At 37.0% G+C, this 19,896-nt stretch overlaps 1 protein-coding gene across 3 annotated transcripts in view; it reads left to right on the top strand.

The window, feature by feature from the left end:
- The window catches only part of hydin (HYDIN axonemal central pair apparatus protein), a 118,300-nt gene that overhangs the window by 64,422 nt on the left and 33,982 nt on the right, over nucleotides 1-19,896 (top strand). For all 3 annotated transcript variants that reach the window (XM_047153006.2, XM_047153007.2, XM_047153004.2), the window contains exons 30-45: nucleotides 53-189; nucleotides 272-399; nucleotides 6,605-6,805; nucleotides 8,720-8,866; nucleotides 10,592-10,831; nucleotides 13,230-13,359; nucleotides 14,048-14,206; nucleotides 14,352-14,513; nucleotides 14,870-15,040; nucleotides 15,182-15,378; nucleotides 16,216-16,332; nucleotides 16,504-16,687; nucleotides 16,938-17,079; nucleotides 17,265-17,409; nucleotides 17,608-17,820; nucleotides 18,042-18,452. In XM_047153006.2, coding sequence (XP_047008962.2) covers nucleotides 53-189; nucleotides 272-399; nucleotides 6,605-6,805; nucleotides 8,720-8,866; nucleotides 10,592-10,831; nucleotides 13,230-13,359; nucleotides 14,048-14,206; nucleotides 14,352-14,513; nucleotides 14,870-15,040; nucleotides 15,182-15,378; nucleotides 16,216-16,332; nucleotides 16,504-16,687; nucleotides 16,938-17,079; nucleotides 17,265-17,409; nucleotides 17,608-17,820; nucleotides 18,042-18,452 — 2,884 coding nt within the window. The remainder of the gene's footprint in view (nucleotides 1-52; nucleotides 190-271; nucleotides 400-6,604; nucleotides 6,806-8,719; nucleotides 8,867-10,591; nucleotides 10,832-13,229; nucleotides 13,360-14,047; nucleotides 14,207-14,351; nucleotides 14,514-14,869; nucleotides 15,041-15,181; nucleotides 15,379-16,215; nucleotides 16,333-16,503; nucleotides 16,688-16,937; nucleotides 17,080-17,264; nucleotides 17,410-17,607; nucleotides 17,821-18,041; nucleotides 18,453-19,896) is intronic.

Below are 19,896 nucleotides of genomic sequence, written 5' to 3'. Positions count from 1 at the left end.
TCCTTGCTTTTATTAAAGAGAAACATGCATTTGTAATATACCATTCTGACAGGTTTATTTTGCCTGAGTACATTCTGGACTTCGGTTATGTGATTCATGGCACTGTATCTACTCGCATTGTAAAAGTGACAAACACTGGTCTTCTACCGGTGTCCTTCAGAGCTGAACGACGTTGTCTGGCAGGCACAGGTTGGTTCTTGCAACATCTAGCATATGGGTGTACTCTCTTTACATAACAATGCATACAGAAGTGGGTTCATGTCTTTTCCAGGATTTAGCACAGAGTTGGACAGGGTGAAGAATCTGCCCTCCTGTGAGACAGAGACATTTGAGGTGAAGTTTGATCCACGAGGTGCAAATATAGAGCTTGCGGAGATGAGCACTGTCTTGCCTATACAGGTAGGTTTGTCATAGTGTTTAAAGGCATTGATATGTAGTGGTGAACAGACGTAAGCCATGGATTTCAAGGGGTTTACTTGTCATGACTTCATTGCAATACACAAAATCAAATGTATTATGAATGTTATTGGTGTTATTTAGTAAGTCTTAGTGAGGTGCAATATTCTTATGATTGAATACTCAGTTCTAGCGTTTCCTGCTGTAAAATAGCTCTCTTTGATGAAACTGGAAGAATATAATCCTGAAAGGCTTAGCATTTAGCTCATGGTGTTTTTTTTAAAAATAAAAAAAAAAAAGCTTCAGGTAGGTACAGTATATGTATGTCAGGAAAAAATTTAACAATAGATTAATATGAAGTAGGGCTGCACGATTATGGCCAAAATGATAATCCCGATTATTTTGATCAATATTGAGATCTTGATTATTTATCACGATTATTCATTGATTTTAGGGACAACATATTTTTATTGCACTTTCGCATTTAAATAAACAGACCGATGCTTTCACCTCCATGTTGTGCTACATTCCTGCTAATGTACAAATCTTTGCATCAAATTAGACTGATCCTTAAAGTGCATCATCTCATAAAAGCCAAATATAAATAAAATTGTACCCAAAATATAGGATAAGTAAAAATAAAAATTACCATCAACCAAATGAAAATATGTGATCAAATATAACAATATGCAACCAAATGAAAACAATTCAGGCCTATGCAGAAAAGGCAATAACAGTGTTTACAGGAGGAGAGACGCAAGACAGTTTTTTTAGGAGCACTTGTGAACCTAATTACAAAAATTTAGGAGCACAGTTGAAGTTTTTTATGTTATTATTATTATTTTTTTTAGAGATGGTAACATTAATGTGCCACAATATAACACACAAGTAGGCATGAGAAAACTTGAGCTGGTCAATTATGTGAGAATTTAGGAACATAGTGTGAGCCATGACAAATTAATTTACTTCTGATAAACTAAATGTAATATTTTCAGTTAATTTTACAGACTGTATGCAAAAAAACAACCGTTAAACTGTTCTACCTTGTAAACAAATACAATAAACATCAATGTTCAGTCTTTGAAGTCTGCTCCTCTTAAATATATTTAAAGCTACACTATTAGACATTTTCCACTGTCATGGTTCTGGGCTGGAGTCAGTTCTCGAACCACTCTTTGCATATTGTGTATATATCTGAATAATCTCATATAGGATGTGACTGGGTGAGTTCATTTACCCTTCAGATGCAAAGTGCTTTAGTTTAATGCTGTTCATTAGGGATGCTCCGATCAGGATTTTTACGACTGGACTAAGATTAATGTCAAATTGATATTAAATGCAACCCATAGTAATTAAACATTATTTCATTTCTAATTTATTGATATTTTATGAAGTTATTATAATATCTATTTTTTATGTATATTTGTAGATGCATTTTGGACTTCCGGTAGTTTTTATTCCGATTGTATTATACAACTCCGAACAGGTCATTCGCACTGGTGTGAATAAATATTTATTCAGTTGCACAAAGTACTGTTCAGTCGCAAACGCGAGTGAAATGGTCACAGTGTAGAACCCTGAGTTTATCTGCAAAGTTTTTTCCTGTTCGGCGTGATGACGCTTAATGTCCTCGACAACCTCTGTAGTGCCATTTAGCATCATGATTTCCCCTCGCGCAAGTGCTGGAGCTCGCAGCGAAACTGGCAGCTCGAGCGCTAAAATGCAAACACCATTTCCGGGTTTGGCATTACAAAATGACATCATCCCTGCGCCGCTCTATGTGATTGGCAGTAAGTTTAGGGAGCACTTGATTTGATGTGCAGCGGAGTTTTCTATGAGTGGAGGACGAAATTTAAACGTCAATATTGTAGTCGATCATGTTCATTTAATCGTGGGCAGTCAAAATCGTAATCGTGATCGATATTCGTTTAATTGTGCAGCCCTAGTATGAAGGACCTGTTAAGCTCTGAGAGTCCAGAAGAGTCTTAAGAGTTCTTCGAATGCTATCATAGACCTGCATAGTTTCTGGTGGGGTATTGAACCATTCTTCAAGAAGAAAACCTATTGAGGGGTGAAGGATGGGATTTGCCTATATGCTCCAAATTTTCCTCTCAAGTTTCAATGAAGTCTAAAAGTAATGATGGGGAGACCATGGAAGGTGCTGACTTCTTCCTAGTATTCATCAAACTGCTCTTGAATATACAGAAAATATATAATGGGGTGCTATCATCTTAGAATAATGGAACATCATCAGGAAAGAGTACACCTGGGTCAGGCGACAGAGATGGCAGCAGTTGCAGGTTAGAATGCTTTATTGAAAAGCTGGCAAACAAATACAAAACATTTAGGCAAGTTTGTAGTCACAAAACAGGCAAGGGTCAGATATACAAACAGACAAAATCAGGCAAGGCATGAGAATCAAAGACTAGAAAACCAGAATAACAACTCATGGGATATAAAGCTTGGTAACTTCACGTAAGAATACACACAATGGATAATTTTGCTGTGAACTGTGGGTTTGACTGAGTATATATATGCAAAACTTAAAATAACCTTTTATAACCTTCAATAATCTTTTATAACACCCTTTTATAACTGGGGATGTGGATGTGTTCAGAATGAATCAATCACATTCAATCTCATGTTCAAAAGTGATTATCCTACAGCTGTCATCAATTAAATTATTTGGATTAACTCCAAATAAATATCAGCTCCTTAAACAATAAATTGAAAACATAATTACAAAATTTAGACAAAAGAATTAGGAAATTAGAACAAGATGTATACAGGGATCAGTCAAAATCGAGTTCCCTTAAACAGGATCTGCTTATTTGAAAAGAGCATTATAACTCTCTGTGGTAAAAGCTGAACCCAGCTTAATTCATCTCAAGCAAACGTTTTATAAATATTGATAAATATTGAAAAGTCAGGTAGACTTTTAGCTTGGAAGATTAAACAATCAACTAACAATCAACTAAAGTGATAAATAATAGTTACACAATGGCTGCTAATCTGACATCAGATCCAGTGCCGATTGATGAAGCTTTCACCGTGTTTTTTCACTCATTACATGCAGCAGATACTACAGGACAGAGTATGGAGCAAACTACAATTTTAATATCCACTTCCTGAGCAGTGAAGCCAAACAACAGTTGGATGAACCAATTGCATTGCATCATGGGACCTGTCAGGGCTCACCAGTATTGTTTGTATTAGCCCTGGAACCCCTGGTGCTTGCGATTAGAACTCATCCAGATATAAAGGGAATTGAAATATCAGGCATAGAGAATTGTATTTTGTTATATACAGATGATATAATTTAACAAACCTCAAAGATTCAGTACCTACTCTTAATAATTTGATAAGTCATTTTGGAACATTTTCTGGCTATAAAGTTATCCAATCAATCATCAATACTTTTTCTTAGTGAACAGGTTGAATCCAGCAATACAACATTCCAATAAAGCCTCTACTGATGGGTTTAGATATTTGGAAATTAAAGTTACCCCAAGCTAAAAAATCTGATCTCATCCAACAATGACCCCCTGATTTTTCAATTAAATGAAAGTTTGAATAGATGGATGTCTCTCCCTCTCGCTACTATTGGATGTGTGAAAGCTATTAAAATGAATATACTTCCAATTTTTGTTTCAGTCAATTCCTCTATCACCTCCCCCTTCCTGTGAAGCATTTGTTAAGTTTATCTGGAACAACAGATGCTCCAGGCTCTGCCTATCTCTTCTGTATTTGCCATACGAAAGAGGTGGGCTGCAAGTTCCTAACCTTTTAGAGTATTTTAAGGCAGTCAAACTGAGATGTCTTTGGTTTGCTGACCCATCTCATATTCCATTGATTCAGATTGAAATAAAAGTCACAGGAGTTTTGAGTCTTCACTTATATTCTGATTCTTTAAAGAGAATACAAACAGAATACATCTAAGCCCTTTGCTAAAACTACCATTTTAGTATGGCATGTGTCACAGACTGTGTTGGGCTCAACACCTGAATTTCAGTTCTTTAATATTTGTGGTAATGCAATCTTTATTCCAGGCAAATCAAACTCTGAATTTAAGCTGTGGATGCAGAAAGTCTTCCAGAAGATAGCAGACCTTTATGCATAGAACACATTGATGTCTTTTGAAACCTTAAGGGAAAGATATAAAATTCCCCAGACTAACCTATTTAAGTATCTTCAGATCCGGAATTGTATACGCTCTAAGAATCATTCGTATTAGTGTCCTTCCTTAAGCAGTACAGAAGAAATGGCAGTAAAAATCCTGCTGCTAAATGCAAAGTTTCTATGCTGTGTAGCAAATTTCATAATGCATACAAAGATTCAACAATCATAAAAGATTGTATTGGATTGATTATCTTCAGATCACAGAAAATGAACGGTGAAAGATCTGTGTTCAAGCACAAACATTATCAATCAATACCCACTTTAAATTGATCCAGTACAACTGGATAATGAGAACATATACAACACTGGAAAAGTTTAATATATTTAATCCAAATATTCTAGACATCTATGGAAATTGTACAGTCCATAAGGGAACATCATTTTATTGCATTTGGTAATGTGAGCACCTACAGTTCTTTTGGTAAGAAATAGTTGGTACAATATCTAAAATTATTGGTAAAGAAATCTGTGTCTGCCCCAAAACTTATATTCTTGGTCTTCTTCCACCTGCCTTATCTTTGAATGAAGAAAAGTTTGTAAATTTGTCTCTATTATGTGCGAAATACCTGATTGCCATACATTGGTGTATTTATGTATATGGGTCTAATTGTTCTTATATAGCGCTCAGGATTGGGGGGGGGGGGGGGGGGGTTTTTTTCCTGTGGTTCCGTTTTATTTTAATTTCAATTTTGCATTGTACATGTCATGTTGGAAAAATAATAAAGAGATGTGCACAAAAAGCATCCAAGCTGAACTACATCCCCCCAAACCATGTGTCAAAATGTGTTATGGTCTGATGAGACCAATTCCAAAAGGTATAATAATTTCACAATTCCAAAAGGTTTCTTTGGTCCAAAAAAAAGCAGATCACCAAAAAAAAACCCACCATACAGGGCTGCTTTTCTTCAGCCATAACTTGGGTTATAAGGTGGAGGGAATCATAAGGATTTCACAAATAACTGTCAATTTTAGTGCAAAACTTTCAGGTGTCTGCTAGTAAGCTGGAGATTAAAAGGAATTTCACCCTTAACCAAAAGATCAAGGTTTTTGAATGGCCTAGCCAGAGCCCAGACCTGAATCCAACAAAAAATCTGTGGGGTGACCTGAAACAGCCTGTGCACAGAAGATATTCTTACAATTTGATGGATCTGGAATGTTTTTGCAAGAAAGAGTGGGAAAATATTGACAAGTCTGATTGGTGTAATAAAATCAAATAGTGCTTCAATAAAGTATTAGTTTAGGGGTGTGCACACTTATGCACCTAGGTTATTGTAAGTGTTTATTTTTCTGTTTTCCCTATAAATGTTTCTGAATGTTTTTCACTTAATTTTTTTATGTTATAATCTCATATTGAGGGTGGAAAAAGTTCTGACATGATTTATCTTTCTGTAGTTTAAATGTTTTTACTTCACAAAAACTTGCCATTTTAACAGGTGTGTAGACTTTTTATATGCACTGTATTTATCGTGCCTACATAACAATTTGGTGGTCCTGACCCCCTTCTATAAACAGACAAATAACCTCAGGTAACAACCAAAAAACAGATTTCAATATGTAGTCATTACCAAAAAGTAAACCAACATTCAGAAACCTGGTGGGAAAAATAAGTACACCCTATTATTCAGTAACATGCAGAACCACCTTTAGAAACAGTAACATTTTCTTAAAATTATTGAAGGAGTTTATCAGTATCTCACATTGTTTTAGAGAAATTCTGACCCACTCTTCTTTACAACACTGCTTCAGTTAAATTCTTTGAGGGTATTAGTTTATGCACAGCTCTCTTAAGATCCCACAGTAGCATCTCTCAAAGGAGGGTGCACTTTCTTATTACCAAGACTATATGTTGGTGGCCGTCCCTGACAATGGGTTGGGAATTGTCATCCAGCTTCTAATATAAATGCAAATGAACACAGATCATGTACTTTTATTTGATTATAGATTTATAATTCTTTCCTGCATTACAAGGCATGTTAACATTCTTAATTATAATGACTTCTTTAATACCCTGCTTTTTTGTAATGTATAGGTGTTGGGAGGTCCTACAGTTCAAGTCCTTCTACTAGCAGTGGTCATGAGGCCCTCCTTGACCGCCTCCACTAACATGTTACAGTTTGATAGTGTTCAGTGTGGCATGTGCAAAGTGGCTACATTGCAGCTGCACAACCCTGAGCCAGTGCCCTGTAAGTGGAGCATTAAAGAGGAGGAGCTGCTCAAGAGGAAGGGGAAGGTAATTTGTGAAAATGGCTATGGCTCATGTAATGTGTACATGTCGCGTGTACAATCTGCAAGTTACTCTGGATACACACACACACACACACACACACACACACACACACGCACACACACACACAGAGAAGACCTGCATTTGTGATTATATATATATTTCACAAAGATACAGAGATAAAGTATCTCACAAAAGTGAGTACACCCCTCACATTTTTGCAAATATATGATTATATCTTTTCATGTGACAACACTGAAGAAATGACACTTTGCTACAATGTAAAGCTTGTATAACAGTGCAGATTTGCTGTCCCCTCAAAATAACTCAACATACAGCCATTAATGTCTAAACTGCTGGCAACAAATGTGTGTACACCCCTAGGTAAAAATGTCCAAATTGGGCCCAATTAGCCATTTTCCCTCCCCAGTGTCATGTGACTTGTTGGTGTTACAAGGTCTCAGGTGTGAATGGGGAGCAGGTGTGTTAAATTTAGTGTCATCGCTCTCACACTCCCTCATACTGGTCACTGGAAGTTCAACATGGCACCTCATGGCAAAGAACTCTCTGAGGATCTGAAAAAAAAGAACCAGAGATACAGTATCTCACAAAAGTGAGTACACCCCTCACATTTTTGTAAATATTTGATCATATCTTTTCATGTGACACCACTGAAGAAATGACACTTTGCTACAATGTAAAGTAGTGAGTGTACAGCTTGTGTAACAGTGCAGATTTGCTGTCCCCTCAAAATAACTCAACATACAGCCATTAATGTCTAAACTGCTGGCAACAAAAGTGAGTACACCCCTAGGTAAAAATGTCCAAATTGGGCCCAAAGTGTCAATATTTTGTGTGGCCACCAATATTTTCCAGCACTGCCTTAACTCTCTTGGGCATGGAGTTCACCAGAGCTTCACAGGTTGCCACTGGAGTCCTCTTCCACTCCTCCATGATGACATCACGGAGCTGGTGGATGTTAGAGACCTTGTGCCCCTCCACCTTCCGTTTGAGGATGTCTCACAGATTCTCAGTACAGTTTAGTCCATCACCTTCACCCTCAGCTTCTTTTGCAAGGCAGTGGTCGTCTACATTTGCTAGTGTAAATGTAGCAAATGCGGCAGCATGAAAGTTATGTTTAATCAGTTTTAATAAAAGTATAACTCGATTGTTGCTGCATTTCCGACAATGACATTCAATTTGTTTTTATCCAAAACCATTCAACGACAGTAGCATAGTTTAGCACCTCCTCATGTGCTTATTAGCATTAGTTATTTATTTAATGAGACTTTTTAATACTTTTAATTTTACATTACGTAAAATTCCAACTCTCTAATGTGTAAGGCATCCATATCTGTTTTCATGATAGCTTGCACTTTGGTCCATATAAGACAAACATAAAGTTTATAACATCAACAAAATAGAATATGAATTCAACATGATAACATTAAAGTAAAATTTTTTTTGGTCCTTCCATCCCTGCACTAGCTGAGGTCTGTGCATGCCACTACTCAGTGAATTGCACAAGAAGGCAGAGGATGTATTTATTGTCATCAGCGAGTTAGTGTACCGTTAAAATATTGACATGAAATCTGTAACAATGGCCGCAAAAACAAATGCACCAACACCTTATATTGTGTTTGTATTATGAGAATCAAAAATCTCTCTGAAAGATTTGTATCATTAATATTATGCTATACTGGGAATGATAAACATTACACAAAAGCAAAACCTTATTTCCAGATGTGCATTTTCCCTTGAAAGAACTTTGTTTCCCTTTTTAAATTTCCAAGTGAAAAATTCTGTATGTAAATCTGAGAAAACTGTATTTCAGTGCTGTACCAATTAAGTACAGAGGACATATATAAATAAATAAAACTAATACATTAATATGTCTTGTTTTCTTGGTTATGTGTCAAGACTGAAAAGCACATCCCACTTCACCTGAGACAGGATGCTCGCTTAGAGAAGCTGAATTCACTTATCTTTGAGATGTTGCCATCCAGTGGTGTGCTGTATCCTGGTGACAGGGTCAACATCCAGGTCAAATTCAGTCCAGCTGAAGGGGTAAGAATTACTAGCTGTAGGTGTTTGATCCAGTAACCAGAATTTTTCTTCTCCATATGATTTGGCTTCTATAATTATAGAAGCAGGACTTGTGCTCCCAAACTTTTCAATAAAACCTACATGATGCAAATCGCAAACATGATTCTGGAGAGTTGTGCAAGCATGATTCTGGAGAGTTAATGCAGATCTTAAAGGCTGGTAGTGCTTATCTTTCCCTCTTGTCAGCATTAAAAAGTGATGGGTTCTCACACACTCATGTGCATGGCACACACACAGACTCAAATACTACTAATCTATGGTTTAGATAAGTAATTAGCCTAGAGTTTTGCTAAGGTTGTAAAAAAAAAAATATGTGACAGCAAAGTAGTATTTAAATTATGCAGCAGAGAGCTTGTGGAGTAACAAAGAGGGATAAACCAGAACAAAGTATTCCTTTCAATAAAATCAAACAAACTCATTTTATGGAAGTGGTAGTTTTAGCTTCAGACCATCCACCTTCCACATGTGTGGAGAATTAACTCTTTTTTGCATTTGTGGCCACAGTCATTTATATATTGATTTGTGTTATAGTTTATGGTAATTATCTATTTAATTAGCATCCTGGTAGTGGGCTAAAATATCTTTGTACTTACTGGAATTCATGATGACATCAGTCATCACCAGAGACCCTGAACCACTACAAGCCACAACACAGCCCTAAATCACCAGTGATCCATCACCATACATTACAGCGACTATACAGTGTTATGAAAAAGTTTTTACCCCCATCCGGATTTCTTCTGTTTTTGTGTATATTTCATACTAAATCGGAAATAAAAACAAAGGCAAACTGAGTAAACACAAGATACAGTTTTTAAATGATAGTTATTTATTGAAGCAAAAATGCTATCCAATACCAACTGGGCCTATGTAAAAATGTATCTGCCCCCATAGTTACAAATTCCCCAAATCTATGAAACTGCATTTATAATGGGGTTCAGCTGGACTAGACGCAACCAGGCCTGGTTACTACAAACCCTGTTCAATCAGATCAACAGAGCTTGAAGTTGGTTAAAAGGTATTACTCAGTAACACACTATGCCAAAGTTGAAAGAAATTCCAGAAATGATGAGGAAGAAGGTAATTGAAATTTACCATCAGTCTGGGATTTCCAGTTATCTGATGCATTTGTTGCTGATAACTGGAGGTGGCACAACCAGATTTTAAGTTTAAGGGGGCAATTAGTTTTTCACATGGGTGATAAGTGTTGGATAATGTCTTTTTGCTTCAATTTTAAAAAAAAGAATAATAAAAACTGTATTGGGTGTTTACTCAGGTTACCTTTGTTTTATGTTGTATTTCGTTTGAAGATCTAAAACTATTTAGTATGAGATATACACAAAAAACACAAGAAATCAGGAAGGGGTCAAATACTTCTTCACAGCACTGTATCCTTTACCTGACAGATTAACATCCTTTTTCTTCTGTGTTGAAAGCTCTTTGATTTTCTCCACAGTGATAAATAGCAATGGTATTTTGCATGTGTAATATTGCTACATATATTTTTGAGAGAAAATAAGATTTAACAATAAGTTCTTATGTGTTTTTGTTAGAGGAAAGGGAAAATGAAAATGAGTAGGTGGAAAATTTTAAGAACTGTATATAATGTTTACATTATGCAATTATTTATGCTCATTCTTTTGATGCATGCCAATAATTCTGGATGTGACTGTATGTTCTTTGCAGAGAATGTATAAAGAGAGACTGGTGATTGCAGTGGCCCAGAGCACCCAGCGGATCCTACTGTTAGCCCAGGGTCAGGGATTGGAGCCACAGCTGGAATTTTCCATCTCAGAAATTGAGCTCGGGCCTGTGCTGCCCTACAGCAATGGAGATGAGGTCGAGGTCCTGGTACGCAACCCTTGCCCTTTCCCCATTGAGTTCTACTCTCTGGACTTTGACAGGCAGTATCTGGAGGAAGAGAGAGTGAGTGTTCTCTATACCCTTTTTGAACAGCAGGTTTGACTGGGCATTAAGAAACAATGGACTTTTAAAGCACCTCATTAAAAATTCTTAAGGATGAAAAAACATTGGTCATACCAACTGGTCTCTCCTAGTATGTTTAAGTTCAAGGAGTGATTAAATAAGTTATTAAAGATCATCTTCAGTTGATAAGAGTTTATGAACTGACTTCTATTACTGTATATGTACATTTTTACTATGCAATATTTCTCATTGGCTGAGATTGTGATGTATAAGCGATTATAGATCCCTGAGTGACACATGCCACTCTAATATCGGCCATGCCTCCTGGTTGAAAAAACATATTGAAACTATAATGAATAATAGGAAACTATAGTGATTTTTAACAGAATTTGTTTTCTAAAATTTTTTTACTGCATACTATCGAATCGGACACCTTTCCAAGCCAATGGAAGACCATTGCAGTAACAGAAAATTAGGAGGTAATTGGTCAGAAGAGCACTGTCTTTACAGTGTCCATTTCATCTCAGCTAAGTAGCCTACTACCAATAAGTGAAGTTGGCTTGCTAACTAAGAATTTAAAAGACTAACATCTAACTTATATCACTGTAACAAACCTACACACAGTGGTGGAAATAAGTATTGGACGCATCAACATTTTTTTCAGTAAATATTTTTCCAATGAGGCTATTCACATGAAAGTTTCACTAGACATCAGTATTGACTCAAGATATCTGGAAATATAAAGAATTCACAGTATTAAAGTCTAGAAATAAAGTTATGTGTAACAAAGTGGAAAGACACCGGAAAAAAGTATTGAACATGCTAAGAAAATGCAGTACCCCAAGGCAAGATAAGGCAAGGAACAAGCTGAAATCCAAAAGTAATTATATCCCCTATCTGTGCAAATTCATATCAGCTGGGTTAGTAAATTGATGGTCTAAAAAAAAGGCTTTTCTTTACCAAGGTGTCACACAAGAAACATCTCATGATGCGTAAAAGCAAAGAGTGCTCCCAAGACCTTCAGAACCTTATTGTTGCAAAACATATTGATGGAATCGGATACAGACATATTTCAAAACTGAATCCTCCAGTAAGCACCATTGGGGCCATTATCCACAAGTGGAAGCAACATCACTCCCTCTTCAACCAGCCACGCACAGGAGAACCTCGCAAGATTTCTGACCAGGGAGTCAGAAGAATACTCAGAAGAGGAAACCAAGAGCCAAGGACCACTTGGAAAGAGCTCCAGAAACACTTGGAGGCAGCAGGTGCCATCTTCACAGAGAAAACAATAGGCAATGCACTCCACTGCTCACGCTCACCCGCAAGACCCGATTAATAAAGAAAAGGCATGTCGAAGCTCTTTAAAGTTTGCCGCAACTCATTTGGACAAGTCTATGAAATATTGCGAGAGTGTAGTCTGGTCAGACGAGAGCAAAATTGACCTTTTTGGCTCTTATACTATACACCATATTTGGAGAAGAGATGGCACTGCACATCACCCTTAAAACACTATACCAACAGCGAAGTTTGAAGGTGGAAGCATCATGGTGCGAGGCTGTTTTTCATCACATGGTACTGGCAGACTTCATATAATTGAAGGAACGATGAATGGAGCCCTTTACCGGGAGATTCTTGAGAAGAATCTGCTGCCATGCATTAGGATGAAGAAGATGGGACATGGGTGGACCTTCTAGCTGGACAATGATCCAAAGCATACAGCAAAGGAAACTCTCAAAGGAAATTGGTTTCAGGAAAAAAATAATCAAGGTGTTAGAATGGCCCAGTCAATCACCTGACTTGAATTCAATTGAACAAGATTTAAAGACAATATGTCTTTAAGAAGAATGGGCCAAAATCACACCGGAATACTGCGGCCGATTAATTTCTTCATACACGAAGTGTCTTTAAGTTTTCTGAACAAAGAACAAAGGCTTCACCAGTAAGTATTAAGTAAATTTCAGTTAGCATGTTCAATACTTTTTTGCTGTCATTCCACTTTATTACATTAACTTTATTTATGGAGTGTAATGTTGTGAATTCTTTATATTTCCGGATTTCTTTTAAGTTAATACTGATGTCTGGTGAACATTTCATGTGAATAGCCTCATTGGAAATCTATTTACTGAAAAAAATGTTGATGTGTCCAATACTTATTTCCCCCAAGCTTGGCTAGGTCTTACTGAGGAGTTGCCTATAATTTATTCATTTATTTAGCTAACATTGTTCAGCTAACAAATGTGTTTACGTCATCTGGTTGGGAAACACCAAAGCTTTCAGTACCACAATGTCCATAATGTTGTCATCATAAAATATTACCTCATAAACCACATGCTCTGTAGCTGGATTAACCATCTCAGTTTATTGTTATATAAACTTAATCCATTTATCTCCCCAGATCCTGCGGTTGATAAAAGGATATGATGCACATAATATATTGCTGCTACCCCCTCGAGCCCCTGGCGAGCCTTTGCCTGCTGAACTCCTGGACTACTACCAAGAGCATAGGTTTAGGAAACCTGAGCCAGGTATTATATCCTCTTTCATTTAAATTAAAGGATACTACACAAAATAAGGCAAACAATGTTTGAGACCAAATTAGCATGGTTTTATTTGCATAATTTTGTTTCACCCAAATCACATCTTAGTAGTAATAGTGTCTGTGATTTATTTTGAGACAGCTGCACAATTTTGATCATACTTTGTTGCATTTATCTTTGATCCCGCGTAGTACTATGCAATACATTTATTATTTTTTGTTTCACCAGTGAAAGCACCAATATGCACAGATTACATATGCACTGACCAAAAATACATACTGAAATTTAAGATTGGTTTTAGTCAAAGAGTTGCATGTAGCTGTGCAGTCAGTCCTCACAGTAACATTGATTTGTGAAACATACAGCTGGTATATACAGCTGGTATAACCAGTAGAAATTTTATAATTTAAGGTGTAGATTCTTGACTTGATTGTTTTCTAAAACTGTGCCTAACTGGATTTCCACCTTGGTGTACTGATAAACTGTATAAAAATCACTTGTAATATATTGCTGACTCGTGCTGACAGAAGCTGTTAGATTTATGAACAAACTCAGTCAGAGATTGTATACCATATATCATGTTATATAAGAAAAAAAAGGGGATTGTTCTTTGTGGAAAAAAATGTTCAAGGTTGTTCCAAACCTGGGCAACATCCACATTTCCCTTGTGCTTTAGCTGACTCTCATGAAGATGTCGAGTCTTCCAATCCCAAGGAGAAGTGTGCAGGGCGAGAGGATAACTTATCAAATGCTCCATCTGAAGATTGCCCTCTGGACGTGGGTGAGGCAGATGCCACATCTGTACTGTCCCAATATCGGGCATCCACTGGTGCAGGTATGCTTGCACTGAGTTAACGGAAAATGTTCAGTACTTTTCATAACTGAATGCTCAATACTGGAGTATTTTAAAAAGTTTGACTAGATCAGGTACATTAATCAAATTGAGAGTGAATAAAGATGGCGCTGTGTTATCCTTACAGATGTGGTCAAAGACATCAAGACCAGCAGGATGGGTGATCTGGAGGTGAACCCAGTGTCTAGAGCCATTGCTCACTACATGGGCATTGATTTGTCAACAGCAGGCCAAGCTGCTCACAACTGCAAAGGCATTGCCATTGTAGTGCATGGTGCTCCACTCTCAGGTAGGCTGAGAATCTCTGAACCGCTTGGTTAAATAATAACACATCATGCTATTTAGTTATCATGTCACTACTCCAATTTTAGAGAAAGCACTATACTTAGCACATTTAATTTTAAATTTGGGCCTTCACAGAGATAGCATTAATAGTACACAAGTAAATTAGATATACTATACTGTATTTTAATCTAAGTGAGTAATGTGATATGACTGTTCAAAGGCTTTTGTACTTCACTTTATTAATATACAACCCTTGCAGTATACTGTAAGTTCATTCCTGCAAGTATATAGAGTGGATCTAGCTTCCATGGTCCTTTGTTTTGCCTTTGCCACTGGTAAGATGATTGTATGTGTGTGTAGGTAAGACTGTTTTGGCTGTGAGCTTGGCACAGTACTACGGTGCTGCATGTTTGAACATAGACTCCGTAGTGCAAGAGGCTGTGTCATCTGGAACCAGCACTGCAAGCAAGCAGGCCAGAGAGCTGTTTGGAGCCACCATTGAGTCTGTGCCAGGCACAGCAGAACATACTGGTGAATATACATGTTCCTGGATTATTTTCTACCTTTTTTCCACCTTATATTTGTAAATTTATTAGTTTAAAACTAAACTAAGTAAATTTAGAAACTTTAATTTTGTAGATAGATTACATTTCTGTGTCTGTGTGTTTTTAGCCCCAGTTGTGTTAAATGTGATGACTGCGGCTTGTCAGGCTGAAGGCATTCTCAGTGTTGAGGCATTAGCCAAGCACACTGCTGAGGGTATTCAGGACACTGACTCCAAAGCCCCCACATCCACTATCTCAACAAACAATAGGACCAGCTCCGTGGGAGCAAAGAAAAATGATGACTCTAATCCCACTGCTACAGTGGTAATCATCTTCAAACAGTTTTTCAAAATACATAATGTATACATCTCTATAAAAACCTCACCAATTTGAACTTCTGCACTAAACTAAATGTTTATTGAATAGCTTCACTGATTTAATGTGTTGGGAATACCATTGGACATGGAATCATAAATTAATTCTTTGTCTTTAACACATTAGACACTTTATTAATATTACTAATGATAAACACTCTCAAATTTCTTTGAGAGTAGTGTTTCTCTCCTTTCACGTCTCCTTTCACGTCTCCTTTCACGTCTCCTTTCACGTCTCCTTTCACGTCTCCTTTCACGTGTCCCCCACCCCACTTTCCCTTTTTATCTTGTCAGACAAAGAATATTAACATTAGCCAGCATTATTTTTAATGTATTATAAACTCTTTGCTAAGAAACGTAACAAATTACATTTAATTTGGATGTTATTGTGGTCAAAAATATAAATTGGCACATTATAAATTAGCTTACATTTGTCTCTCCCATAACTCAGTTGCACTGCTTTATGAAGGCCTTTATTAGATTATTTCTTGCAATCAGTCAAAAATGAAGTGTGTAGTTTTTATATTTTAACTAATTGGATTGTAACATATTTCCAACACATTGTATTATATAGTAACATACTGTACTGAATAAGTAAGAATATTGTAATATGTAAAATATTTTTATACATAGGATTATGATAGACTGGACTCTATAATGATATGCCTGCTATATTCATCTCAGGAAGAATGCTACTTGCCTGTAATAACATAATTTATATACAGTTTTTGTGTGAATTAGATTGGATGTGAGGTGAGTTCAATTACAGTTTATTGGTTATGTGTAGGCTGGTCCAACTCACAGGCTCCCTAATGGGAATGTGAGTCAGGTGGGTGAGCTGGGAGGCATGAATAGTTTACTGCCTGATGATCTCCTGGTAGAGATTCTGTCAGAGAGACTACAGGTAAGAACCACCACAATGTTTATGGCCACCACAGCATGATTTGACTGCATTATTGAACATACTGTACTGTGTGTGTTTAACATTCCTTTTCAATGCTATGTTTCTTTATTATTGCACAAAATGGTTCCTTGCTTTGATGTATGTCAGTTATGCATTTCCAATGTGCTGTAGCTTAGCGACTGCAATCGAGCCGTCGTGATTGATGGCTTGGAAACAATGTACTGCCGCTTTCCAAGCACTGTGCTCCATGTCATCATCAAAGCCTTCAACAACCACCAGCACATCTATGTTATCAACCTCACTGACAGCTACTTTGAATTCAGATCCAGAGAGAGAGCTCAATTGGAGATGACAGGTGATGGTGGATGGAAAAAAAGAAGATATTGTGAGGGTGGAAATAAGAGGGAAGGAAGTTATAGGGAAAATAGGAAATACTGTGAAAAGAGAGGAGTGTATTAAACTACTGAATAAAACACATATCTATAGGGTACATATTACCTTAGTAGCATTTATTTAAATGAGCACATTCATGCACAGAATTAGACAGATTAATAGAGCAGTAAATTAACGAGTGTAATTAACAACACTTGTTTGTATGTGATCAGAGGCCTCACAAAGGGAACAGACTGAAAGAGAAAAGCTGCATGTGCAGGAGATGGATGAGGATGAGTATGATGCCCTGTGTGAGGAAGAGAAAGCATATGCAGACCTTCAACACTTGGAGATGCTAAAGGAACATATGTACAGGTAATCTTCAGCTGCATGGCAGTTTAACTAACAATAAAAAATTTTAAAAAGTATACGTTGTATATTTTAAGCACATGGTTTTAAGTTTATAACTGAATCTGGGAAACCAGGTTGTTGGTTTTAAAGTAATAATAATGGTATAAAATTAAATTTGATTATGGAATTAATTTGATTATGGATTATAGCAAGCAAGAGAGGGAGCAGGAGAAGAGGCACCAGGAGGAGAAGCTAAGAGAGGAGGAGGATCTGAAGAAAAAATACAAGAGGGGAAAAAAGGAAATACTTACAGAGGATTTAACAGAAAGGAGAAGTCAGTTGGGAGTTGCCCAGGTCAGAGACGCTGGTAGTTAAAAAAAATAATAAATAAATAAATAAATAAACAAACAAACAAACAAACAAACAAACAAATAAATAATAATAATAATAATAATAATAATAATAATAATAATAATAATAATAATAATAATAAAACAATGCTATTGTAAGAAAAAAAAGATTATTTTGATTTGATATGCTTCCTATATATAGCCTGTTGTAGAACTGCACTCTGACACTGGACTGGAACAGCAGCCTAAAGGGGGTAGAAAGATGTCTTCTTGCACAGAAGTCAAAGACTCACTTTTAGAGGGTGCCGGAGAACTTGATGAAGGAGGCAAAAAGAAAGTCAAAGATGGCAAAAACAGCAAGCCAACTGGCCATGATAATTCTTTGCTGCCACTGGATGAACTGGAGAAAGAACTGGTCAGTTTGAGCCAGTGCTAAATCAATTCTAACTGGTAAAGTAGATATCTTATAAAGGCATGTGAGGTGCTTTAGCTGTAACTGGGTAAATCCAAGCCTAATCTCTTTTCTTACCTCACTATAAAAAGGAGAGCTTAACCCTACTTAGTTTGCAACATTTTGGATAAAGCTCATATACTCTTGGCCTAATTCCAGCATTTCTTTGGCTCTGATGTTACCAGATAACTGAGGCTGAAAGGCAGTTGTTTTCCCGCTTCCAGCTATACGAGCAGAGCCAACCACTGATCCAGCACATGCTGCAGAACTGGGATAGGACTCAGGGCCTCCTGCTGAATTCTCTTCCTTCAGAGGATCAGCACCAGGGGCCTGAGGAAGCCTCAGAACATCATAAGCTACCCAGCAAGAGGGCCAAAAAGGAGCGGATGAAAGAGAGGATGAAAATGGACACTGCTGAGTCTAAGCTGCTGTCTCCAACACCCAGCCAGACTCACCTGTTGCCCAATGGCACAGAGGGCTCAGACAATGAGCTGGCAATAGAGTTCATCCCCCACACCTACATTTCTATCAGCAAAAAAGAGGAGGCAAGCATAGACAAGCTTCTAGACAGCATGAAGCTTCCATCATATGATGAGGTACTGCAAACTGAAATAATGTGTCTAAGCCCTCAGTAAAGCCTGATAAACTCCAGTTGGTCTATGTTCTCATTCTGTGCAGCTTTGTAAAAAAAAAGAAAAAAAAAGAATAATAAATAAAATTTAAAAAGCAACATATAGTCATGAAAAAATAAGTACACCCCATAGAAATTGATGGCTTTTTTGACATATTTGGACAAACAAACGTTTGATCATCTTTGAAACATGCATATTAATGAAGGTGGCATACTTGAACAAAACCACAAGGAAACAGATATTTCAGTTATTCAACAGAAATATCAATAGGTGTATGTGGAAAAAGTAAGTACACCCTTGGCCTCAGAAGCCAGTATTGCTCCCTTTAGCAGACATAATGTCTTGTAGGCATTTTACATAACATTACATGACATTGTCCACCAGGCTTGCTGGAATTTTTGAACACTCTTCTATGCAATATTCTTTTAGTTGCAAGATGTTTGAGGGTTTTCTTGCATGTACTACCCGTTTCAAATCCCCCCAAAGCATTTCAGTGTGATTAAAATCCAGGCTTTCATTAGGCCATTCCATAACCCTCTGTTTCTTCTTTTCGAGCCATTCCTTGATGGATTTGCTAGTGTGCTTAGGATCATTATCCTGCTGGAAGGTCCACTTTCGGTTCAACTTCAACTTTTAGACAGATGGCCTCACATTATCTACAAGCACTCTTTTATATGACGCAGAATTCATATCAAAGAACCAAATCAAAGAGCGCAAGCTGGCCAGTCTCTGAGGCAGCGAAGCAACCGCATACCATAACATTTCCAGCAGTGTGCTTTACAGTTGGTATGAGATACTTCTCCTGAAAAGCTGTCTTTGGTCTGTGCCAACCATGCCTGCTGTTACTGTGGCCAAACAAGTCTTTGGCCAAACAAATCTTTGATTTGTCTGTCCAGAGCACACTATTCCAAAAGGCCTGGTCTTTGCCTATGTAGCACCCCTTTGGTGTAATACTTTTTACTTGAGGAAGCTACCCAGAGTTCTTTTCTATTTATCAAGAGAAATACTAAATACTTAATCTTCTTTATGTTTTATGTTACTCAGCTAATGTCTTAGGTTCCACTTGCATTCCAGAATTATCCAATTAGTAAATATACTCTTTGTGAAATGCCCACTATATCCCATCATACCATGATAATATCTCTCATCACTGATTAACTATCTATGATCTTAGGAAAATAGACTAACTTAAAGTGTAGACAACTTAAGTGTAGATGTAAAGTCAATAACCAAATAAATGTTTAAACCTTTCAATTTTTACTATTATAGTCATAAAGTATTTAACATAAAAGTTGAGTCATTAGACTTTCAGCTTCAATTTTACATTATATTCAGTTCACAGAATCCCTTAAGAAGTTTCAAATGTCACAGTCACAGCAACAGAAAAATGTGTGCACAACATTCAAAA

Source organism: Ictalurus punctatus, chromosome 4 (assembly GCF_001660625.3).
Source record: "Ictalurus punctatus breed USDA103 chromosome 4, Coco_2.0, whole genome shotgun sequence".
In the NCBI taxonomy this organism is placed as follows: Eukaryota; Metazoa; Chordata; class Actinopteri; order Siluriformes; family Ictaluridae; genus Ictalurus; species Ictalurus punctatus.
The sequence above is the reverse complement of the archived record's forward strand: the minus strand, read 5'-3'. Positions and strand labels throughout refer to the sequence as shown.